The sequence below is a fragment of the Streptopelia decaocto genome (genome assembly GCF_964273445.1).
Source record: "Streptopelia decaocto genome assembly, chromosome: 27".
NCBI lineage: Eukaryota > Metazoa > Chordata > Aves > Columbiformes > Columbidae > Streptopelia > Streptopelia decaocto.
Genome location: NC_138682.1, coordinates 849398 through 874782, shown reverse-complemented (window position 1 = coordinate 874782; position 25385 = coordinate 849398). Strand labels below are relative to the sequence as shown.

The following is a 25385-nucleotide window of genomic DNA, read 5'->3' as shown; positions in this document are numbered from 1 at the left end:
CCCTTTGAAGTTCAGGGGTGGGGTGTGCGTGTAGGGGGGGGGGGCGCGTTTTGTTCCTCCTAAAGTGCAGAATTTATAGGTAGGGGGGATTCTTCTGTCTTCTTCTTTTCATTTCCCCCCCACCCCTATACGCTCTGCCCAAATATGGGATATTTAAGTGGCATCACGTGAAGGCGCCGGCCACTCATCAATTTGCCTTGATGACCCCGGGGCGGGTAATTGATGGGCGCCCGCGGAAGGCGCCGGGGGTGCGCGGGGGGTGCGCGGGCGGAGCGCTGGCGGAGCGCTCCGCGGGACGGCGAGGCGGCAGCGGCACCTAGTGCTGCTCCGCGGCAGCGCAACCGCCGCTCCGCACCCCCAACCCAACCCCGCTCCGCCCCCGCGGAGGAAAAAGGGCGCAGAGAGCGCATTTTTTTTTAATAATTTTTAAATCCTTGCGCGCATTTTTTTTTGACGCGCTTCACGCCCCCCAAAATCACAGTTCGGCCAGTAGATTAAAATAAAAGTGATTTTAAATTTTTTTAATCTATTTTTTTTAATTCTCTTTTCACTGAAGGCGAAACTCGCAGCAGCATCCGCATCACTTTGAATTCCTTTTTTAAATACATCTTTTAAGCGCACGCAGATTTGATTTGGGTGGACGGAAACGCATTCCCCGCGTTGTTTGCCGAGGTTTGGAGCGCGGAGGCGGTCGGGGAAGCTCCTGAGCCCTCTGCAGAGGCAGCTCCTCCAATGCGCCAAAGTTTACATTCCTGTTACCTTTCCCCCCCTTTTTTTTGGCTCAATTTATTGCTGCCAGGAGCCTGGATCTTCCTCGTCTGCTGGAGAAACCAGCCCCTCTCTTCAAAGGGCGCGGGCGAAGGGGAAATAAAGACCTTCAGATCTGAATTTCCAGCCTTTCCTTGTCCTCCGGAGTAGGGGGGGGCGCCCCCTTTTTCCCCCCCAGCCCCATTTCGGGCTTTGCTTTCCTGAGCGCTTCTTCTCCTTCTTCTTGCTTTATTTTTTGATATATATATATATTAACTCCGTCTCCATTCAGCAGCCTGAGAAACGCCTTGAGTGCGCTGGGTGCTCCATGTCGCTTTCCTTCTCCCTATAGGCGCCGAATTATCTGTGTGTGGTTGCGGATTTACGTTTATATTTATGTTTGGGGCTGGGTTTTCCTTTGTTTTTTGGCAATCCCAAGCGGTTTACACCCAGGGAGCCTCCCGCTCCCTGGCCAGGTCGTTACCCTCTTGCAAAACGCCTTTGGCTCCTGATGCTGTTTCCTTGTTTCCTTTCGCTTTATTTTTTAAACTCTAGCTTATTTTTGGGGGGGGTTTCCTGCGCCTTGCAATAAAAAATCGCCTGCACATTGCACATTCCAGGCTGCAGACGAGCAAAGGGTGGACTGGAAAATAACCCTCCCCAGGCTCTTTTGGTTATTTTTTTGGTTTGGGTTATTTTTCTGGTTATCCAAACCAAATCCTGATTGTTTCATTTAAAAATATATATAACTCGGAGGGGACTAAGCTGCTTCTCATCCCTGGTTAAGTGCGACCTGCAGTGAATATTAGAGCAAAGAGGCGAGAGAAATGCAGCTCCTTTTATCCAGCCTTTGCAATGGGGTCTCCAAGCCCGCGATCGGCAGCAGCGTTTGTTTCGCAGCGTTACATCCACCATTTCCGTCCTCCTAAGGATGAGTTTGAGGAGAAAAGCGGCTCCCCCCACCCCGGAAAGCTTTATTGGGTCGCAATAAGCCGGGGGAGGGCTGGGGGGGGTTGGTCCTTCCGCAGAGCTGGGGGGTTCTCAGCTGTGGAGAGCTCAAATTAAATCAAAATGATAATAAAACCAGCGGAACCTTTGACCTGGTGTTTGACTGAGGAGGGTGCAATAAGAAATATATACTGTTTTGAACTTTGGAAATGCATTTTTAATCATGAAGCGAGAGGTATGGCATAGATTCCTGATGCCACCGAACAATACAGTAACAAGACTAATTCAAGGAGACAAAGCAAAATGTAATTATTTCCCCCCCCTCCCTATTTTTTGGGATACTCTTGAATGGGAGAGGTACGAAGGAGGGAGAGAAAGGAGAGAGGGAGCTGATTCTCAGGAACAACACACAAGATAAGTGAACTTTCTAACAGGCTGTTACCAACACGAAACGTTTCGACTGAAGCTCAGAGGCCATTCTATAAACTTTAAAAATAATATTCAGTTTTTATTAAATACTCAACATAGTCCTCTGGACCTTTATACATGAGAGGGTGTAACACAAGGTTGGGTTATTTTTTTTTAGGGTTTTTTCTTTTCCTTTTCTACCGCTATAGAACTCCATTCACTTGATACTGTGGAACATTACAGTGCTAAACATAAATATAAATACAGGTACCACAAACACAGTTAAAAATATTCACACAGAAACTGTCACAGTTTGTCGTATGCAGTGATGAGCCCAGGTAGCTGCTTAAATACAAGGAGGATGCTCTTGGAAATGCGATATTTAGGAGCTTTCTCAGGGAAGAAAATCAGTTTTGCACCGGGGGGGGAAGAGCTGCTCTGGCTGGGGGGGGGAAGAGGCGTCTGGGCAGAGCCCAACCCGGCACAGGGGAGGGTGGGTGCCCAATTTTTTTGGGGGGGGAGGGGGGAGGCGGAGGGATAAGGAGGAAGGAGGGGAGTGTGCGGCTTGGAACAGTCTTATCCCGAGTTAGATAAATAGGCGATGGATGCGTGTGCGGCGGGGTGGGGGGGGTCACTGGGTAGAGCACAGGGGGGGGGGGGGGCTGTGTAGCGGTGCCCACATTTCCACTTAAACCTTATTATTTTGACCCCCCTCCAATTTATTTTTTAATTATTATTATTTTTAATTATTATTTTTTTAATTATTATGATTTTTTAACGTAGCCAAACATTGTGCCGGTGATAAATACGGGTCGGGGAGGGGGGTCTGGGAGGAAGGGGGGGCGGTTTGCCGCCGAGCTGTCACTTTTTCACTCCTTCTGCTTCTCCTCCTCTGTCTCTTCTCTCTTCTCCTCCTTGGCCAAGCTGTCGGCGGCGGCGGCGGCCGTTCCCCCCCCCGCTCCGGAAAGGGTCGAACTCAAATTACTCTCTTTTTTCCATTTCATCCTTCGGTTTTGGAACCAGATTTTGATCTGCCGCTCCGTCAGGCACAGAGCGTTGGCGATCTCGATCCGCCTCCGCCGGGTCAGGTACCGGTTGAAGTGAAATTCTTTCTCCAGCTCCAAGGTTTGATAACGGGAATAAATCTGACGCCCCCGCCGGCGATCGGCCCCGTAGCCCACTCCTAAGGATGCCGAGAAAACACAGACTAAAAATCGTCAGCCCGCTAAGAACGCGGAAAATGAAGGGGTTGCGGGGTGAGGGGGGGGTGCAGCAACACCCCGCACCCGCGCAACCCCCTCCGCCCCCGCGCAACCCCGCGCTCCTCCTCCCCCACCCTCCACCCCCGGCCTCCTGCCCCCTCCCCACCCCATGCAAAAATACATTAAATAAAATAACTCTATTTTATATATATATAGATTTTTTTTTAATTAAATGAACCTTGGGCGCGCAGCGTTTTCTCCCGGGTCATTTTCTCCCGGGATGCTGCTCCCCGCCCCCCACCTCCCACCACCCCCCCCCCTTTGCTTTTTCCCACATTATTTCTGCCAATTGGAGGATTTGGGGGAGCCGGGGAGGGGGGGGGAAGTGGGAGCTTCCCCCAAGCCCTCTCGGTGCGGGGAACCCGCCACCGCAGCACTTCCCCGCACCCGTCATTAAAACTTGTTTTTACCCCGGTAATATTTTGTGCTTAACTCCCGAGCAGAGCTCGCTGCACTTTATTATCGATATTTTACACTCTCGAAGTCTTTTAATTAGAAAGAGCATAACAAGCCATATTTGCTTGCAACAACTTAACAAATAAAAGGCCTGTAGCTGCAACTGTGAAGGAGCTATATTATTGTTTTTATGGGGCCATAAAAAGTCGCTCAGCCTGTTCTGCTAGGGAGAAGGTCGTAAAGATGGTTCAGTTTATTTAATTTATATCTCCGAGCTGTAAAACTTACCACTGTGGGAGTTCATACGCTGCATCCATGGGTATATTTGAATGCTAGTTTTTTGTTCTTGCGAAGTGTTCCTGTTTTGGTCACTGGTAAAATCCTGTGCGATTGATGTCTGTGTATTATGTCCCATAGAATTTTGCCTGCAGCTAGAAAGCATGTCTTTTTCTTGGTAAAAAGCATTAGATCCATAGTCATAAGGTCCTCGGCTGGAGCTAAACACAACATTATCTTGCGGTGAATAAAAAGGAGAAGAATAAATCCGGTTTTGAGCAACGGCTGCTCCATAAGTAGAAAAATGCCTGACAGGGTCATAGGCAGTTGAATTGAGGGCTACGTTGGGAAGCACCTCTTGGCCACTGGTGAGATGGCAGGATAAAGATGGGTTTGTAAAATAGGAATTCATATCCTCCTCTATACCTGGCTGTGTGATTTCTTTAATATTTATTTCTGTCTCCAGTTTGTAGTCTGAACTAGATTGTTATAGGGAAGGCTCTGCTCCAGGACAGACAAAATGACAAAGTCAGCTGACCCGGGGGGAGCCAATGGGGAGGCGGGTGTCAAAAAGGGAAAAAATTGCTTTTGCTTCTGTTGATTCCCTAGTTGAAACTAAGTGGGCATGGAAAGTAAGTCTTGCACCCCCGAACCCCCCCCCAGCACCCCCGGGGTGCGCTGGGTGCGCTGGGAGCGCTGCCGGAGCCGGGACTGGGGGGGCCGGGGGGGGTCCTGCGTGGGGAGGCAGCTGCGCCGGGAGGGGGTGGCACCAATTTCTTAAGCCAGGCTTAACTTTTCCTTCCCCCCCCAAGCCCCCCCTTTTGCTGCTAATGAGCTTTGGAAGCACCGTCTGTGTGTCTGTGCGTTATGTTGCTTGTGTTTTGTTTTGTATGTGCGTGTGGATGATTTTTTTTGAGAACTGTTTGCTTAATATCTTGTAATAAAATAGCCCAGAATTCACAGTAATAAATCTCAGATGTCCACAGAATATTAAGCCATAAATTACCCTCTTTTTTTTTTTTCCACCCCCCCCCCCCCGCCCCTTTCCTTCTTGTTCTCATGTAGCATTGGTCAATATTATGGAATCAAATGGTTGTGTTCCTGATGAGAAAATATTACATAAAGAGAGAGGGGGGGAAAAAATGGCGACTTCTGAATTGCTAAACGTGTTTCAGAGCCTTCCCAAATTATGTCCTGGGGAGGAAAGAAGGGGAAAAAGAGACACCCAGAAAGCAACACCCAACATTGCAAACTCACGTTAGGCTGGAAGTTGGATTTCTCCTCTAGTTTGACGTTTCTCCCCTCCAAGGTTTCCCGTTTTCAGTGCTAGGGGATATTTACATTTGCAACAACAACAGAAAGGGGAAAGAAATAGGGAAGAAAACTAAAACCCAAGAGGATTTGGAGTTGGAATGGGGCGTCTGGGCTGGAGACGCAACCTCGTGTTGGTGTTTGCAGCAATTTAGAGTTGCAGATATTTACAGCTGATTGGGAAACTTCTCCTGCAAATATTTAGTTAGATGAAAAGAGGGATTATATCCTATCTTCTCTGGGTAGATTGCACCTAGAACTAATTGAAATGAAGGCAGCTAATCTCATTTTAATTTCAATCTAGAGCCATAAATTGCCCCTGAAATGTAAAACATACCTGCTGATCTGTAAATATTGCGAGGTGTCTTTATCATCCTGCTGGCTCGCTGTTTAAAATCCAATGCTGGCAGGGAACCCCCGGCCTCCTCTGCCTGGGTGTGTTGTGTTGAGTGGGGTTGTTTGCAAACCCCTCCATCGTGTCCACGTTTGGATTCGAATCGTGAGGGTGTGGGGTGCTGGGGAGAGGAAGCTTTGTGGGTGCACCCTCCAAAACTGAGACCATTTGTTTGTCTTGCCCTCAATCAATAGACTTAATTCCTTTTTTTTTTTTTTTTTTTAAAGCGATGTATCCCTAAAAGATTTTAGCTGACAAAGAAGGCTTGGGGGGGTGTATATTTTTTCCCCAGCTATAACAGGAACCCGGATGCCAACGGATTTTATGCTCTTTTTCCTCTGTGTAACAAAGCAAAGTAATCAATGGTAGCAATAAAACCATAAACGAGACTACAACTGACAAAAAAAAAAGCAGCAGCTCGTGTATTCATCTTCTATAACGTTAAAGCTTCCCCTGAGTGTCACTAGGGGGGAAAATCAAGTTTCGAACCAAAAAGGAGGGTCCTGGGAGGGTGCACCATGTTCTTTAGCTGCTGGACCCTGGGGGGAGCGCACCTAAGGCTGCCCAACTGGGTACAGCACCCAGCCCCATGGTCATGGGGAGCATTTCCAGGCGTGTGTCCCCCCCCTCCAAAAGAAAAAGCCAACTTCAGGTTGCTTTCGTTTCCCTTTTTTTCTCCCCATGGGGATTTCTGGAATGACAGAAAACAAAAAACAAAAAAGGGCGAAAATCAAGGAATTGGGCAAGAAATGTGATTGTTTGGGGTATTTTGATTTTTTGATGGGGTTTTTTTCCCCGCCTTCTGCTGAGTTGTTAAACACAAAGTCAGAGGCACTTTGGGCAGATGTGGGGAGCCAGGGGTATGTTGCAAATATTAGTTGTAAATATGATTTATTAAACATGGGCACGACTCCCCCAAAGCCAGGGCTGGGTGACTTTGGAACCCGCCGCTGCTCCCATACCCCAAATTATTGGGCAAGTCCCCCAAATGGACTTGGAGGGACGAGGAGACTTTGCAGCGCTGCAGAAATTAAGGGGCCGGACCTTGGCTGGGGCAGATTGACGTGGGGACTGGCACCTATGGAGGGGGATTTATAGAATCACATAGAACACTTGGGGTGCTTATACCCACAGCACCCTCGTCAAAGTTTGGGGGAGTTTGTGGAAAACCCCCTTGTAGGCTTTTATGTTTTCCTTTGAATTTATTGTTGTTCTTTTGCTTCCCCCTTCCATTTTATTTTATTTATTTTATTTTATATTATATTATTTATTTTGTTTTATTTTATTTTTTTATTATTTTATTTATTTTATATTATTTATTTTATATTATTTTATTTTCTTTATTTTATTTTATATTCTATTCTATTGTATTATTTTTGTATAGGTGCTCGAGGGCTGTTGTAGCAGAGACCTGTGTGATAACCGTGTGACTAGGAGTCGAGAAAGTTAAGTGTTTTATTACTTCTCTAAACAGAGGGCAAGTCTTAAAAGTCTGCTCGATTTATAGTGAACAGAAACCAGCTGCCGTAAAGAAACTCAAAATAGAATCCTCGCCCTGCACTGAAAATCAGGATTCTGGGGAGAAAAGGGAGAGAAAGAGGAGGGAGTGAAAAAAAAATACAGCACAACCACCCCCAAAACTGCACCATTCAAATATGTTTTCCTCATTGCGATTCCTCACGGTTTGAATGCACTGATTCTATATATATACATATATATATAATGATTATTGTTATTTTTTTGTCGTCTCATTGATATTTTCTAACAGTTTGGGGCTGACTCGAAAGTATTTCACCAAGCTATGCCACTACCCAAAAGGTATTTATTTCCCCCCCCCACCAAACACGGAGAGGGAATATGTGGGGCGCTTTCTGGTTAAATTGGTCTGCAAACAATTATGTAAACTCATCAGCAGAAGCAAGAACAGATGTTTTATTAAAAGTGCTACACAGCAGTAGAAATATGGACAAGTCTTCGAGTAGCTCTTTAATACGAGTTGCTCTTTGTTCCCAGGAAAGAAAAGCGCCCATAGAAATCTGAAATAACACCCACCACTCATAAGCCATATTTACCACCCCCCCTCCCCTTTATTTTTTCATCTCCCCCCACTGATGCTCACACAGAGAGGGGAAAAATATATATATATATATATAGGAAGAAAAAAATACGAGTCGGGAGATTTCCTCCCCCCCCCTCCCAGCTTTAATTAGCAAATTGATGAACTGATTTAGGGAAAGGAAAAAAAAGAGGCTTAAAAAAAAAATACATGCAATCCCAACACATGTGTTTTCTATCCCCCAGTAATTACTGAAAGGAAACGAATCCAAATCGGTGTCCCCCCCCCGGCCGCCCGCCCCTCCCCGCCTGCAGATCCCGCTACTGGCAGCGCTGCTGCCCGGCCCTGCGGCCGCTCGGGCTCTTTGGGGGGGTTCGGGGGGGTTTTACTGTTTCTTTCCCAGCCACGTTGTGTATTTGGGGCTGATTCCCGCGTGGGGCAAAAGATGGGGGTGCCCCCCCCCCCGCCTCGCCCACGCGTGTTGCGTTGGGAGGTGCCCACCCCCCGCCACTCCGTGCCCCCCGCAGCCACTTGGACATTCCAATTATTCGAGCAGGGCGAGGGGGGGTTTACTGTAAACTGCTGCCAAAATGGCTCTATGGGGATGCTCTAAAGGGGGGGGGACACCCTTAATCTCATCACCCCCCCCAAAATAAACCCCACACCTGCGTGTTTAAGGCCCATGGACCCCCCGGCTATGGGGCCATGAGCCTGCGCGCCCACATCGGATCAAACCCTCGAAGCTTTTAGAGGTAAATACAAGTGATGCCATTAAAAGGCTTTTTATTTAAACTGATTTCACCTTGTATCTGGGATCTCTGCCTCCCCCCACCCCCCCCCCCCCGCTTCGCTTTCTTTTTTAACTTGACATTTATGGCACACGTGAGTCCTAATTATTTATTTGGGTCTTTCGCTGGGAATTTATTCCTGCTCTTTACAACGGGGGTTATTCCTAGTCAAATATTGCTTTTTGCTGTAAATAACGCTGGGGGGGGGGCGGGAAATAATGGTCAAAAATAAGGAGAACACCCTCCTAAATAAAAGGGGGGGCAACGGGATAACAAGCAACCAAGTCTCGGAGGTTTATATGGGGGTTTATTTCTCTCTCCCCCAGCCTGAAGTGCTTCGCATTGTTTTGGAGCCGTCTCTGCTCTCTGTAATTACAACCTCAGAGCCAGAGTCTGAGCAGCTCTTAATTAAATAAACCAAGGAGATGAAATCTCCTTTTTTTCCACCGAATACTTTTATTCGGAGCTTCAAGTTTTATCCCTCCGCGTTGGGGAGGGGGCGGCCTATTTGGGAGGCTTATTTCTTAATTAAAAGGCACTTTCTGCACCAAGATGCACGAAGCCATTAGTAGCGAAAATACCCATTTCCCCCCATATCTTCCCGAGCAAAAAAACACACCCAGCGGCATTTCAGTTATTTTTCCTTAATACAAACCTTCCCAAACCCCCTTTTTCCCCCCCCGCCTAGGTGAATAAAGATTATTTACCACCCCGTAGAGTTACCCAGACGAGTCATTTCTTTGCTTTTTCCTATGGCTTTTTTTTTTTTTGTTGCTTTCAGCGCGATGGAGGGAAATGGGTTTAAACGTGTTCGCGTTATTTTATTCGCTGAGTTGCTTTGGGAAAGTGGAGCAAAAGTTCAGGGCAACTCCAAGTTGCAGCGCGATTAAAAATACAGAGAAGAAGAATCATCATAATGGAGGGGAAAAGGGGGGAAATAAGGGTTTTCTCGCTTGTAAAACGACTCAATCGCTGCACAGATTTGCAGGGGTTGGAGGGTGAAAAACAAGAGGGAATTCTGGCAATTGTCAAAACACATGTCTGCTGAGCAGGAAGCTGGAGGTGTGCGGGGAAGAGAAATTAATCCGCTCCTACTCCTCAAATTCATCCCTCTTCTTTCTGCCGAGCTTGAAAGCGCTTTGGAGCCTTTATCCAGATTTTTCCCCGCGACGGGAAGAGGTTTTAATTCTCAAATAGATATATTTTTATGTATATATATATAAGGGGGGTGATTGATTTCATTTATTTCTCTCCTTCCCCAGATTTATTGGCGAATCTCAGCCCAACAAAAGGAGGCAGCACCGAAAATCTCCCCGCGGAAACGGGACTTCGCTGGCTCTTAAATGACCGAGTAACCGCGTTGAGGGAAGAAAAAGGAGCCAAAAACAAAAGTTAGCGGAGAAAATAGAAGCGAAGGGGGAACCTCCCCTGTTAAACCGCCGCAATTAAATGGGATTTGCTGATTAAACGCCCCGCTGAATCAATCTCAGCGCTGGGAAAGGGACCCCCACCCCCCTTTTTTTCTTGGGGGGGTGTGGGGGGGGAAATCCTCATATTTGAAGGGGTGTAAAGCGCTTTGTTTATAGGGAGGGGTCTGCGGGATATTCCTGGTGCTTCCTTTGCTAAAAGTGGGCTTAATGGTGCTTTGGGGTTTTATTTAAGCTCGGTTTAAATTCAGTTGGATCCAGGAAAATACCTTTTGGCCCCCAAACCTGCCCAGGTGACAGGTAGCAACTTTTTCCCAGGGAAAAAAAGATACATATATATATATATATGGATATATATATGGAGATACATATGGATATATATGGAGATATATATATATCCCCCTTTCAGCTTTTAATTCGTGCTTTTCTCCAATTTGGGGTCTCTTTTCATGACAGAGCGGGAATATTCCCTAAAACCCCCCCAAAATGAACCAAAACCGACAATGGCGCTCATGACGTCACACCCGTCGCGGCCAAGAGTTTGTGGCGTAAAATGAGGGGGAAAAAGCGACTTTTTGCTGCATCCGCGTGTGTTTCTATACGTGTGTCTATATGTCTATATATATATGGAGAGATGCAATTATTTCTGCGGGGTGTGGAGATTAAAAATAAGGAGGGAGGGGGTGTTATTACGTTCTGCAAGGGTAACTCAGGAGTGAAGAATTGTTGTCATTAACTATAGGCACTTTTATCCTTTATTCTTCGCAGATCCGAAGGCAGAAATTTAATCATAGGTGACTCGGAATAAAAATAATTCAGGAAACAATAATAGTTGCCTTAATGATGATTTTTTTTTAAAGGGGCGATCACTTAGGCAGAATTAAACTATATATTTGGAGACAATCTCTTGAGCACTTTGGTGAATTTATACATTGACATCGTCTTTAATCGAGCAACAATTTAATATTTCAGGATTTGCTTAAATACACTCATATTTTCAGGGGGAAAACACCGTTCCCGAGCTGACATGCCGCATCTATTTTTATGAGTTCGCGGACGCTGGGATGATTTAAACCCGCGTAACACGGAACGAAGGGAATAAAGAGGAAAAATAGGACAAAAAAATGGGGAGAAAAGGGTAAAAACCCGCCTTGAATGAGCAGAAAGTGCGAGTGAGGAGCCTCAAATGGCTGCGGGAAACTTGGGGAAGTTTATGGGTGGGGAGGGGGCCGCATCAATGTTAAAGAGACTAAAACAGCTTTGTAAAGTGATTGGGTTTTAATATGTCTATTTTTCAGGCGGGAGAAGCTTATTCGGACGTTGCGCTCTTTCCCAACCGAGGCGGGGGTGTCTAATTTTACACACACACCCCCCCCATTACACACCCAGACAAGGGGGGGGGGAAATAAGCCACCAAATAGCAAAACCTTGCGGGTTTCTGTCACTTGGTGGCAGTATACAAAACAAGTAAACAACAACGGGCGGGAATGGAAACGCTCCAACCTGGGGGGGGTGAGGGGGGAAACCGCACAGGGGGGGCCCACCTGTGGGACAAACGCTGCACCCCCGCATCCCTTGGCGTGGTGCGGGATTTGTTTTTTTTGGGGGGGGTTTCTAAGTGTTTTGGGTGTTTTTTTCGCTTTGCTTCCAGTCTCCTATCCCCCCCCCCTTTTTATTTCCCCCCCTCCCCGCCTCCCATTGAAACGCGGGGTCTTTAGTCTGGGGACAAAGAGTTTTACAGCCAAGGTGTGTCCCGGGTGACAAAGCGGCCCGAGCGGCCTGTCCCCTGCAGACTGTGTCCAGACACCCGCAATTGCGGGGACTTCGGCCTTTTATTGTGTTTGTGTCTGGGGGAAAAAGAGGATGGGGGGGGGGAGACGGGGCCGCTTTTCTCCTTCCTCCTCCCCAGCATCTTGCTCATCCCCAGCATCTTCCTCCTCCCCAGCATTTTCCTCATCCCCACCACTTTTATATCTTTAATTTAATTGTATTTCTTTTTTATCCCTGACCTTAAAGCACTGAAAATTGTATTAATTTTATTTTCCCCCTTTCCTCTTTTTTTGGGGGGGAGAAAAGAGCGAACTGCAGGGATTAACCCCCCCGCCATCAATAGTAATAAGATCTCCAACTATCCCCTCCAACAATAAAATCCTTGATCCCTCAATGTTCCGCATCATCTTGTCCCAAAGTGTATTTCGCCCCTCTATGACTAATTATTTGATCTTCTCCTCCACACGCCGAGCGCCGCAAATTTATCTCTCGGGATAAAAAATAGAGACAGAAAATAACCACCAACAAACCACAATAACCAACCCAAACAAATCCCACAAAGCTCCGGGTAGAAATACAACCCCCCCCCTACATAAAAATAATCACATTTATTGGGGAAATAACCACAAAGATACCGATCCCCATCGCAAATCGATGTGAGCATCACCACGCTCACGGCTCGCACATAACGCCTGTATATATATATATATATATATACACATATATATATTATTTCTGGTGGGTTTGGTTAATTCGTTCCCCAACCCGAAATTCCTTCACACGCCCGAGTTTGGAAATCGCGTCTTTCTAATAATTTCTTTGTAGTTCCAGGATTATTTTCTCCCCAGGTTCTTACAACACGGCGGATTCCACACAATAAACCCACCCACGCCTTCTTGCTCTGTATTTATATATATTTGATCGCAACACGCGGTTTTAGACGCCGCGATAAACGCCCACGCGCGGGGAAGATCGTATCAAATTAGAGCCGGGTATAAATGCGCTCAGCGTGTTCCCATCTAATACAAATCCCTCCTGTTTGCACAAACCCTGTTTACGTCCCGGACTCAACACCTCGGAATAAAACGCCCCTTTAAATAAATTCAGCAGCATTTGGGCCGCCTTTTAATATTTCCTATAGAATCCTGATTTGATTTGATTGTATTTTCCTCCACCGATTACATCTGTCGAAGAAAACCTATTATTTCCTGCAAGTCCATGCCAATAACACGTGGCGATTTTCTTATAATGTTGCAGCTACAAGCAGCAATTTATTTCCTCTGCTTTAGGCTGAGATTTAGGGAAAAAAACCAAGCTCGCAGAATATAAATCATTCCGTTATTCCAGCTCTACATCCTAAAATTGTTCCTCAGCAAAGCGAGCGGCTGAAGGATGACAATACGTCAAGGGAAAGGAGAAAATCAATACATTTCCAAGTTGTTTTGGGGGTTTCCAGGCCTGGCAGGAGGTTTAATGCGGGGAGCGGGGAGCGGGGAGGGGGAGCAGACGGATTTCAGGCTGAAAACAATAAAAGATCCCATTTCTGTAATCATGTGGTTCCAATAAACACTCATTGTTTGCTCATAAAATGTCTTTACGACCAGGCGCGGTCCGGGCTGAGCCTCCACACAACGGGCTTTTCCCAGCGAACAAAACCAAGGCAAAGCCGGCTCTTTCCCCCTTTTGCTTTATATCTCCCCGAACCTTCTATTTGATTCCACGCTCGGCAAATGAAACATCAATGGAAAGCCGCGTGTTGTCTCAAAGGCAACGCGCTGCAAACTTGGGGTTCAAAGCGCTTTTGCAAGGGAAAGGGGGAACCGCAGCGCTCGGTTTTGTTCGGCCGATAATTTCCAGCCCCAAAGGCAGGAGCGCGGCTTTACCAGATTTCTCGAAAGAAAAGCGAAGCCAACTTGGGAAACTTGGCCTTTTGCTTTTTTCCTTCTTTTTTTTTTTTTTTTTTTTTGTTCTTAATTAAATGTAACACGCCGCCACCAGAAACCGGCGCAGAAGTTCACAAACCGCGCTCGCTAATTAACCTCTGCCAACACGCGCTGAGAATTAACACAGAGGAGGCCATTTTTATTAAGAAACAACAGAAAACAACATTTCTCTTTCTGTTTTAAAGCACGAAAGGAGAAAACGAGGCGCCCCTCTGGCCTCCAGACCCCCCCCCTTTCCTCCCCAAAATCCCCCTTCCCGCAAAGGCCCAACCAGCTACACACTCCCCCCCCCCCCCAAAAATCGCTTATAATACACCAGAAAATCGCCATCTCCTCCGCCACCCTTCCCCCACAGGGTTTATTTTATGTCCGCCCCTATATATGTATATACATCCAGCCCTATACGTGCACAGGCTGGCATGACCAGCAGCAAATCTCTGCTCACGCACACGCTCCTTATTATTATTCTTATTTAAAACACAGAGGATTTATCAAGGGTGGGGGGAAAGAAATACAACCTCGGGAGGAAATGAAGTCACTGCATTTTATATATGTGTGTATATATATATATCTTTACGCGGCAGCGGTATACACAGGGAGATAGATAAGATTAGATGATGGATGGGTAGGTGGGGAGGTAGGTGGATGGATAGGTAGAGGGGGAGGTTAGGAGGGGAAGGGTCACGCTTTAAATCTCACCCGTTAAACCGGAATTAAAGTTGCTGGAGGAAAGGAGGAAAAAAAAAGCAGAAAATAATAAAGAATAAGGGAAAGGGGAGGGACTTTTGCACGCAGATAAAACAGAAAAGCCAACAGCGTGTTAACCACTTCGCAGGAGAAACCAGAGCGCTTCTAAAAGTCATTATTGTGATTATTTGTGACGTGCCGGAGCTTGTTTCCATCGCTCCTTTGCAAGGGGGAGTTCAATAAAATTCCCTAAAATTCAACAGAATTCAATAAAATTCAATAAACCCCCCCTTTCCGGCGAACTTTACACCCACCCGGTTGCCAAGAAGCGGACGCTCTTGGGATGCAAAGAGTTGATTGTTAATCAGCTCGCTCTTAATATTAATTATCGGCGCGGGGAAGAGGCGCGGAGCCCCGCGGAAGAAGCGCAGGCCGCGGAGTGTGTGGGGGGGGAGGGTGGCGAGCTGGGGGGGGGGGTGGTGGTGGTTAAGGGGGGGGCAATGGGCGTGCAAGGCCTCGCGCACACAATTAGCAGCGCAGCTCATTAACTCCAGCACTACCAGCCGCCTCGGACGCCCCACCCGGGTTGCGCCGGGCCGGCCCCTCCGCGCATGCGCTTCCCCCCCCTTTTATTTCTTAATGTTTTAAAGGAAAACTTCGGAGGATTAATTCTTCCATCTCTATTTTTGCATTTACCCCCCACACCCCCTTCCCCTTCTGCTCCTATTACCCCCCACCCCACACCCTCCCCTTCCCCATCCCCCGGCGCCCCCCAACCTGCCTCCCGCACCCCGAATATGACATCAGCAATAGCAAATCCTATTTTCTTTCCCCCCCCACAACCCCCCTCCCCCCGAATTAACTGCATTTCTGCCGCCCCGCAGCAGCTTTTCCTTCATATCCAAGCTACACCCCTCGCTCACACAACGATGCATCATTATCCTCAACACCCGGGCTATGGATCATTAGTTACACATTTTAACCAATAAGGGAACACTTACCAGAGGCTCCTGTCTCCCCCTCTCCCTCTCTCTCACTCTCTCTTTTTTTTCTCTGTCTCTCCCTCTTTCTGATCCACTGACGCTGCAGCTCAGCTCCAAAATCATTAAAAAAAAAAAAAGACCAAAACAACCAAAAAAAAAACAGGCGTCAAAAGCAAAATAGTTCTTCTCTGGTTGGGGAAGAGATGGGGGAAGCTCGGAGGAGGAATCTGTGTCTCTCTCTGGGGTTGTTGGGGGTTTTTTTGGGTGGTTTTTGGGGGTTTTTTTGGCTTTAAAAAAATAAAGGTATTTACAACTGCTTGTGCCCCTCAGCGTCGCATCCTGCAAAGGAAACGCGGCGCGTTTTGCCCCTAGGGGTGGGGAATAGGAGGCGGCAACCAGACGCAGCAGTAAACTCATTAATGCCAAAATGCCCAAAGCAACCGAGAATTCCAACCCCAAGGAGACGAGGGGAGGGGGGGAAAACAAAAAAAAAGCGAGATTTTTTTTAAATGAAAAAAAAAATTAATAATCATCATCACGCTAATAATTAAGGGGGGGAAAAATACCATCCTACCCCTGGCACTGCTTGGACTGTTAAAGGCAAGACTACTGCGAAAGAGTCATAAGAGAAACCACAATAAAAAGTTCACGTTCATGGATGGAGTCCACATGACTTCCTGTGGCCAATCCAACTTGTGATTCAGTCGTAAACTTTTATTGCTCAGCTGTAAATTTTCTGCAAACAACCAGGAATGCGTTGCATTTTTTTGTGACGAGTGCAAATGCTCTCGTCTGTCGCCATGTTTATACAATTCTGCTTTAATATTAGCGTTTGCCCCCCCCTTTGCGCCCCCCCCGCCTTCTCTGTCCCCCTTTTTTATCCTTTAAGCCACCGCGTTAATATAAAAGAGGGTGGGGTTTATATATTTTTCTTAGTTTTATTTTCAAGCCAGATTCGGTTTAACGCGATGATTATGAGCTGCTCGGTTTAATTTCCACCTCTTTATTTAAACTAAGGAGACTCGGCCTTTAGCGCGGAGTCTCTGTGTCGCTAATTAATTGCGGGGGGGGACACACACACGGTGAAACATCGAGAAAGGGAAGAGGTGGAGATCAAAATGGAGCACATTGCATTGGGAAAATGAATACAAGAAACGGCGAGCGCACGTTAATTTTCAACAGCATGGAATGAATAAGCAAGGACAAGATGCTCGAGGAGAAAAACAAGGGGAAAGGATGAATTTCTGGCCACCCCGGATTTCCCTGCGAGGCAGATCCGCAAAGGGTGTGTCCGCTGCAAATGAAACCGTCCCCGGGCAAAAAAATGCCTCTTCCCACCTTTTTCCCCCCAAAAAAGCCCATTTCCAGCCCTCCGCGGCCCCATCCATCTCCGCGCACCCCGGGGGGCACCTGGAGCTGCCCCAATTCCCCCCGAAACTTCAGCCAAAGGCGCGATATCGCCCCAAAAACTTGCATCCCCTCCACTAAATTCCCCAAACCCACCCAGCTTTCTGGGACACCTACACACACGTTTATCAAGCGCTTTTGCTAATTATTATTCTTTTCCTATGCTCCTTTTTCCCCCGGCCTTTTGTTTTACCGCACCACAGCGATAGCTGATGAAAAGCGCTATTTTTTATTATTATTATTTTTTTCTTTTAGCCCTTTCATTTTATTTATTTTACATTTTCCTTTCCTAACCCAGCGGGCTCCTTGTAAACTGCTGGGAAATATCGATTTGGAAGGGGAGCGACATTTTTGGGCCGTGTCGAGGCCTGCAATGGAGGCACCACGCGAACCACAACGGGTGTAAATAGGCGACCGCAAAGCCCAGCTTAACTCAGCCCGGCTCCCGCACATTAAACCCTGCGAGGAGCCGCCTTGCTGCTTATAGAAAGACATACATATCTATTTTCCCCGCTTCCCAAGCCCAAATTCCAGCTCGCACGCACCGAAAAAATTAGACGGAGATGATGGTTTTATACCGCAATTTTCCCCACCGGTTTCTCTCTGTACCCGCACATTTCCGAGCCTTAATTTATTTTTAATTGAGGAAAATACAACAAGGGGGTGTGTGGAGGAAAAGGCGGGGGTGTCTCACTCCATGCCTCTTGAATGTATTTATTTTTGCTTTCTCCCCCTGGCTGGCTGCGTGTCTGGCTGCCCAAACAACACAAAGGTTGTAATACAACCGGATGGAAGGGAAATTACTTTATTCACTTTACAAACCACCAATAAATTTTATAACAGGTAGTTAAAAGTTACGAGGGGGGAAACTACGACCACAACAGCTTCCCGAGCACAATGGAGATCCCATTTTTTCCAGAGAGCGGACAAGATCATAAATTCCATAATGGGAAGGGGAAATTTTGATCGCGGCGGGCACAGAATAACCTGGGCGCGCATTTACTGAGGAGAATTTCGGACGATCGTTTCGCTCCTTCTATCCGCCCCTCCGCCTAAAACCACCTCCCCTCTCCTTATATTAGCGAGGATATTTTCGGGGCGGGGGGGGAATAAAAGGATTTAAGCGGAGGGTTAAGTGTGGGAGGTAAAAATAGGACGAGCTTAAATAATAATAATAAAGACATAGAGCAGAATCGCCTTTTTCTAACAAAACTAGCTCAGAAAGTTTCCCCCCCTCGCCCCCGCGCATTTTCCGCCCCTCCCGCCTTTCTCGCCCCCATCCGCGCAAAAATAAATGGAATGCCCGAGAAATTCGTTGTCTCCCCACCAGAATCCGCGCCCATTTCGGGGTATAAAACCTAAACGAATTTTTCCGCCTAATGGCTGCGTTCTGGCGCGGCGGCGGTGTGATTAGAATAATAAATTAAGGGAAAATAAGCAATATGCTCAAACTCAGCTTTTCGAGGAATTATATTTTTCACAAATCACAAATGGAGATCCGAAGGAAATTTGATTGGCTAATAAAAAGCCTGGAATAGGACGATATTTCTTACTTGAGGCGGGTAGATGAGTCTAATTTCAGTAATACCGCAGCTATGATCATTTCTGAATAAGCCACTTTGTGAGGAGCGAATCTTCTCTCAAATTACTTTCCCCCATAAAATAGTCGCTTCTCTTTTGCTCGGGAAATGATGGAGTGATTACAGAAATAACTGGATGTCATCTGAAGATGCGACTCTGTTCTGTTGACTACAAGAGCATAAACATTTACCCCCAAACGAACTGCTGCCGCCGTACTTTCCATAATTTAACTCCAGAGCCTTTGGATAGATAAATGTCATCCCGTAGCATTCGTTCGGAGAAAACTACTTAGATTTGGGGATTTCAATATGATGGATGGAGTGCGGATGCAGCTTATTTTTTAGTAGTATTTTTAAACACTTTGCTAAGTTCTCCCTCTCCTTCCCCCTTCGTTGGGAGGATATTTTAAATGCGAAGAATTGATCGCGATTTTTTATTCCTCAAGCAACGTAACATCAAATGTGGTTTATTTGCACTGATTTTTGCGGGTTTTTAATCCCTGGAATGAATGAACGCACATCCATCCTATGATAGGGAAGGGGGGGAAATATCCCTTGTAAACACTGGATAAATAACCCCAAGAAAAAAAATACAATAGAATAATTTCTATAAAGCTCTGTTAGAACAAACCGCTCTGGTTTATGGCTAATAAACCCGCTTACCTTCCGCGCCTGCCCTCGACGTGGAAAACTCTAGAATAAACCTTACTGGTGCCTTTTAAACAATGTATTTCTAAGGAGATTTAACGCCGGATAATGAGAATATTACAGGGAAATGTGCCTGTATCGGTATTTGGGGAGTGGGCGCTGCAGCCTCAGCCCCATCCCCGGGTAGGATCTGATGCCATTTGGGGGCGATTTTTATCCCCCCCCGCCCCAGCTCCATTTCTCCCTGGGGCTGCAAATATAATGGGGGGGGGGGGGGAGGAGAATCAATAGGTGCGGGTGCACCCACCCGCGTCCCCTTTTCCTGCGCGCCGCGTAAATATTTTTAATTAGATTTTAGGTAATTATCCCCCCCCACCCACACCCACCCACCCCTCCCCGGGCAGAATCCAGCCATTCCAAGCCCTGAGGCATTTAAATCCTTTAAGCCTCGGTGGGTTTTGGGTTAAAAATATGTGAAGCCCACAGAGGAACCCTCCAGACATAACTGAGGAGCCTTGTGCTGCCTTATCTGCAATATCTGGGTAAACATCCCGTCTAGTGCTGCATCCCTGGGCTCTAGATGATGGAGTCCATATATCAGCAGGGAAAGGGGGAATAAAGAGCAGAGATAGACCCGGTTTTACAGATCAATAGACCCCGTTCAACGAAACGAGGCTGGTGGGAAGAGAAATATTTGGGAAGTTCATCTCCTATGTGAGAAGTGGGAGGGAGAGCGGAGGGCGGCAGTGGCGGGTTTTGCTGGGGATAGGATGGAAGATAATGATATAAAATAGGGAAATGGAATCCTAGGAAATGCAGGAGGGAGAGAAAAGAAAAGCCTAGAATAAAATAATAAACTGGAATAATAAAATAATATTATAATGGTCGCGACGATAGTCATAGTCAAATAAAAGGTTGTGATACGTTTGGGATGATGTCCATGGGGAAGAGGAATTGGAGGGAAGTAAAAGGGACTTGGAGCCTGAGAGAACAAAAATAACCTAAATAAATAAAGCGCTTTGTGGTGTTTTTCTATAGGAAAACGCGCTGTCCCGAGCCCGCCGGGTGCCCAGAGCCGGGCAGGTTTCACACCACCTCAACCCTCCCAATTCCTCACCCACAACACCCAGAAATGGGAGAAAATCGGCGTTTCCTGCCCAAGCCGAGCAAGAAAAGGGTTTCACTGCACCCCAGAGCAGGGTACAAAACCAGCTCCTTCCAATGCCATTTCCCAGCTGGGAGAAGTGAAAACCCAACCTTGATGCACTTTACACCCCCACGAAGAAACCTTCCCCCCCCGACTCGCAAACACTTAGTGCTGGAGACATTGCAATCGCTTCTTTTATTTCTATTTTATTTTACGTTATTTTGGCGGAGCCACAGCTTCAGGCGGATAATTAGCAGCCCCGTTGGTATTTTTAATGAGCATTTTGCCATCGTAGCGGTGAAATGCCAGGGAGGCAGGAGGGGGAGATCACCTCCCCCCCCCCCAGTCACCTCCGCTGTTGGAGCCAAATCTTCCCATTTCCTCCCCAAAACAAGAGGAGCTTTGGGTTTTGCAGCGTTCCAAGGATGGACGAGCCCACGCTGAGCGACGGACACGCGTGGGCGGTTGGCAATAGAGACACAGCACCGCAGGCAGCGCAGTCCTTTTAAAATCCTTTATTTTTATTATTATTATTATAATTATTATTATTTACGTCATGTCTCACGTATACAATACAAATCCACGGCGTCCAGAGATGTGGGTTGCTATTTTTTTTCATTTTTTCCTTTTTCGGGCGGTAATTGCTACATTCAGAGTTTGAACACGCAGAACTATGTTTTTACATAAAACAAATGACGATTTCCTTTATTCGTTTCGAGCATGTTGCATTAACAGATAAGTCAAGACAAATAGATAACTATACATTCAGTGCAATTTAGTTCTACACTACTTTATAAGCACAATAAAATAATACAATACTGTGCGTTCTCAACTAGGCAGTTTCAGTTGTTGGGATTATTTTTTTTAATGGTTTTTTAATTTTCCAAGAAAATAAGCAGCAACGAACGACAATAAAACCGCATTACAAATACTTTCAAAGCATGACTCCTTCTATAGGTAGTGATAAAGTACAATACAAGGTTGGTTGGTGGTGTTGGTGGGGGTTTTCTTTGTATTCTTTACTGTTATTTTTCTGCTACTTAGTAGCTCGCATCAGGGCAAAAACACAGCGCTCTCTCTTCAATAAATCCTCACCAAGTAAAATTCCCGATACGTAAGCCCCTTGTTGCTAATAGGTTTGCTAATTATTGCAGGTTTTCCCTTTAGGTAGTACATGAAGAATTTCGAGTGCTCACACAAGCAAAGAGTAAACAGCGCCTATAGAAATGAGGAAGGGTTTGGGTTGCTTTTTTTTTTATTTTTTTAAATTTTCTTTATGTTTTTTGGCCTATCAAGGTATATACAAGCCCCAGACCTATAGGAATGGGGAGGGTTTGGGGGTGTGTTTGGGTGCTACCAGGTATGCTCACCCTCCAAGCTCCTCTTCTTATCTGGCAGGGGCTGCAGTTCGGGCCCCTCCGGGGGGGGTGATAAATGGCTGGTGGGAATGGAGATCTCCACAGATAGACAGACAGACACTACACAAACAAGCTAAAGGAAGCACCCTCGGCTTTCCCCCGGTGGGGGCGGGGGGGGCACTGGGGGAGAGGCAAAACCCGAGCTTCAAAAGAGACCAAAAATCAAGAGGCCAAGGCAAAGCTGGTCCCAGCAATACATATTTTGCCCCCGTGGTTGTGCGCAGCTTCGCAGGCGGGAGCGGGGACGAGCAGTGACATTCGCTTGCAGGCTTGGCTTAGCACTGCTGGGGCTCGGGGGGTGCCTTTGCTTTGCTGGATTATTTCACTTCATATTGTGTTTGGTCCCCCCGCTCTCGCAGTCGAGCCAACTATGTATTTATTGAGCTAAAAAACGCAGCTATTAAAAAGAAAAAAAGTTAAAAAAAAAAAAAGAGTAGGGGAAGTTTCTATGACAATAAAAAAGGCTACAACTGTTTGACAGGTAGTTACTGCTGTGTGAGCCTCTCCATTCTATACTCTATAAAAGCAAATGACCGTCGTAAACATCTCGATTTATCATCTGCCATAAAACGAGACTTCAAGGGGCTGAGAACTCAGTCCTTGCTTTCTTCTTTTTCCTCCTCTTCTTTTTCCTCTTCTTCATTCCCTTCTTCTTCCGTTTTCTCCTCGTCCCTGGCCCCCGGCAGCTTATCTTTGTTGTTTTCTTTTTTCCACTTCATCCTCCTGTTCTGGAACCAGATCTTCACTTGTCTCTCGGTCAGTCCCAGGGCGTGAGAGACCTCAATCCGCCGCTTCCGTGTCAAATACGGGTTGAAGAGGAACTCCTTTTCTAACTCCAGGGTCTGGTACCGGCTGTAAGTCTGTCTGCCACTGCGTCTTCCGGGAGCTGTAGGACACAAACATCAAATAACTTCTTAATTCTCCCCATTTCGCAACTCCCCCACCCCACCCCGAGCCCCCCTTGCCTCGGTTTTCCTAAAGAAACTGCTCGCCCTCCCCCCAAAAATAAGCCCCCCTCGGATTTTGGGGTATTAAAGGCACTAAAGGGAAGTCGCTGGGTTATTATTAATAATTAGAGGGCTGGTGTGGGTGTTAATCCTGGTGGGCAGTTGTGGGGAGTGCTCAGCTCTGCCTGCCTGGCTGGGTGCAGGGAGGTGGGTGTCAAGCTCATTCACAAAAGAGACCTTTCCAGTCTCCTCAAAGGTGATTCTGGCTGCTGGATCCTGGTGGGCAGCTCCATTTTAGTCAAAAATGATAGCTGTTTTCCTAGGAAAGGTGCATTGTGCACCATCAAAACCTCCTCAGCCTTTCTCCTTTTCCCCATTCCTTTTTTATTCCTTTCTCCCTTTTCTTTCTCTCTTTTCTTTCTCCCTTTCTCTTTCTCCCTTTCTCTCTTTCTCTTTCTTCCTCTCTTTCCTTCTCCCTTTCTCTCTCTTCCTCTCTCTCTTTCTTTCTCTCCAAATGCCCAACTCCTGCTGCCTTTTCCAAACGTTGATCCCCAAAATACAGACTCGGGGTCCTCCTGTTTGCTGATATTTACGCTGAACATTGTAGCTGAATTTCCCATTCACGCCCCTCTCCTTTCGGTCAGGTCTGTGTGAAGCACACAGAGGGGTGCAGATTTGCCTGTGCAAACACAGGAATTAGATTTAAACCAAGTCGAGATGGACATTTGCAGCAATAGGCAAAAAAGAGGGAGAAAAAGGGCTGAGCAGCTGAGCCCCTGCACTTCCTTCTGCACGGTCCTTAATGAGAAAAACAAGCTGTTTGCGAGAAAAATCATGGTGAAAAAAAGCTCCAGTTTGAAATGATTGCATCCTTGAGCCCAGCTCTAGGTCAAAGCTTAGATAAATAGCGTGTTTTCCTCTGCGCCTATCTCCCAGCCTCTGGGCCACATCCTCTCTGCATCAGCCACAACTCCTTTCTATTTGCTTTATATTTATTTTCCTGTTGTTGTTCAATTTTGGTGGGGATAAGGGGGGAAACCTGAGGGCTCTGATTGTCCTGAAAATCACCACTAACCTTCACATGGTTTGAATTAACAAGGCTTCTGGACAACCTTGCTCCTTAGGTGGGGGAAACTTGTACTTTGAAGTATTTCGCTTTCTGTGCAATTATCTGGACTTCGCAGGAGCAAAGTTCCATTCAGCCCAAATTATTTGGAATTGCCCACCCCCTTTTTTTTTAAGCCAGGACAGCAGACTGTTCTCCACCCCACCCCAGAGCTCTAAGTTTCCTTTTCTGCCTCAACTTTTATCTCTAGGCTTTAAGAAACAGATGTAAAGTCTTAGTAATACTTAGACAAGTTCCCACCTTTCAGGCTTCGTCTCCAAGCGGTTATGAAGGGCTATATGACATTTTAAAGAGCGGTGTATTATCAACATGCAAATAACCTCGTGGGAGCTGTATCTTATTGCCTATCCTCAAGGCAAGCAATAAAACCCAAGTTTTACTTTATTGTGATTTAAGCCTTTTGCAGGGAATCACCTTGCTGGCTCTCTAGTAACTGCTGGCTTGTTTGCTTTCAAAGGTCTTCCTAAAAAGAAGAAACATTAGCACAAAACTGCTCATTCCTTTCATATTTCACATCTACGCCCCTTATATTTATATCCTTACATATATATATGTATGCATATGTGTGTATGTGCATGTTTATAGATCTGTTTGTGCTTGTATATGCATACATATATATATAGATAGACAGACAGACAGAGAGAGGAGAGAGAGAGAGAGAGAAAGAGAGAAAAAAATAGAGGAAAACATTTAAGGAGGAGGAAAAAAAGGTCCTAACCGTGAGGTCTCATCCATGGGAACATGAGACTGGGAGACGAATTTTGATTTAAATGCCCTTGTCCCTCGCTAGAGTTACTGTTGGAAGACGATTTACAGTCAGGATATTGTACAACAGTCGTCTCTTGCTGAGCACCATAAAGCGATTGCCTCGGTAGAGCTTCATATCCATAGAATTTAGAAGCGTCTCCGTGACACGCCAAGGCGCATGGGTTTTGCTGGTATCCAGAGTTGGAGATGCTGGAGGTTCCGTGGTGGAAAAACTCTTGGACGTGGTGTGAAGGGTGCTGGAAGGTGGGAGCAGTGGTGCCCGGACCATACACCAGAGCATGGCTCCTGCTAACACTTTGTGGAAATCTGCAGTCGTAGTAAGTTGGCTCCAGCGATTCACCGCCTTTGTACTTGGAAAAGAGAGGATTTACAAAGTAGGAACTCATGACCCTCGCATGCAAAAAAAAAAAAAAAAAAAAAAAAAAGACAAAAAAAAAAAAGACGGTTTAATTCTGGCTTAGTGCGAGATTGTCCCTGGACTGTCTCAAGTCCCGCTTTTGAGTGGCTCTTTTATTTTTTTAATGCGATCTCAAAGGCGTTTCATGGTGCCTCTGTGTGTCTGCACGGTGGGTTCTCGGTGCTCTTGACTTCTCTTGTAATCTGTCGGTAGGTAGAGCTCTCTCTCTCAGTTTCTCTGTAACTCTGCTCCTTCCCTTTAACACCACAGGCAAATTCCTCAAAATCCCGGTGGTGTGGCTTTTTTTTTTTCCTCTCTTCTTCTCTTTTTTTTTTCCCTCCTCTCCCTGCCCGCACACGCGATGTGTTCACATCCCTCCGCCACGCTCAGCCCTGCCAGCCAAATCACTGCGTTTTGGGGCGCTTTATTTTGGTTTGGGGGGGGGGTGGATGAAGGAAAGGTGGTGGATGCCGGGGCGGGGGACACACACAACCCTCCGGAAAGCGGGGAGGCGGGGGGGGCCCACACCTAATGAGTGGAGGAGGGTGAAG

General features: G+C 46.5%; 2 protein-coding genes across 3 annotated transcripts; both read right to left on the bottom strand.

Moving 5' to 3' along the window:
- Positions 1–2821: 2821 nt before the first annotated feature.
- Positions 2822–4557, bottom strand: HOXC6 (homeobox C6). 2 transcript variants are annotated; one of them, XM_082073469.1, is made up of 2 exons: positions 4050–4557; positions 2822–3310 (listed from the first exon to the last, which is right to left on the bottom strand). In XM_082073469.1, the coding sequence occupies exons 1-2, from the start codon at positions 4447–4449 to the stop codon at positions 2973–2975; spliced, it is 738 nt and encodes a 245-aa protein (XP_081929595.1). In that variant the 5' UTR covers positions 4450–4557; the 3' UTR covers positions 2822–2972. The 2 variants fall into 2 exon arrangements, with proteins under 2 accessions (XP_081929595.1, XP_081929596.1); XM_082073470.1 differs by having other exon boundaries at positions 2822–3286.
- A 17632-nt stretch (positions 4558–22189) lies between these two features.
- On the bottom strand, positions 22190–24823 carry HOXC8 (homeobox C8; the record flags this gene model as incomplete). Its single annotated transcript, XM_082073550.1, has 2 exons — positions 22190–22482; positions 24388–24823. The coding sequence occupies 2 exons, from the start codon at positions 24821–24823 to the stop codon at positions 22190–22192; spliced, it is 729 nt and encodes a 242-aa protein (XP_081929676.1).
- Positions 24824–25385: the final 562 nt, after the last annotated feature.

Bases quoted from the DNA above. Each gene is read 5' to 3' on its own strand.
- HOXC6 (XM_082073469.1), bottom strand. From the start codon at position 4,449: ATGAATTCCTATTTTACAAACCCATCTTTATCCTGCCATCTCACCAGT. The intron at 3,311-4,049 runs GTAAGTTTTACA...GACGATTTTTAG, and splicing joins GCGTATGAACTCCCACAGTG to TCTGTGTTTTCTCGGCATCC.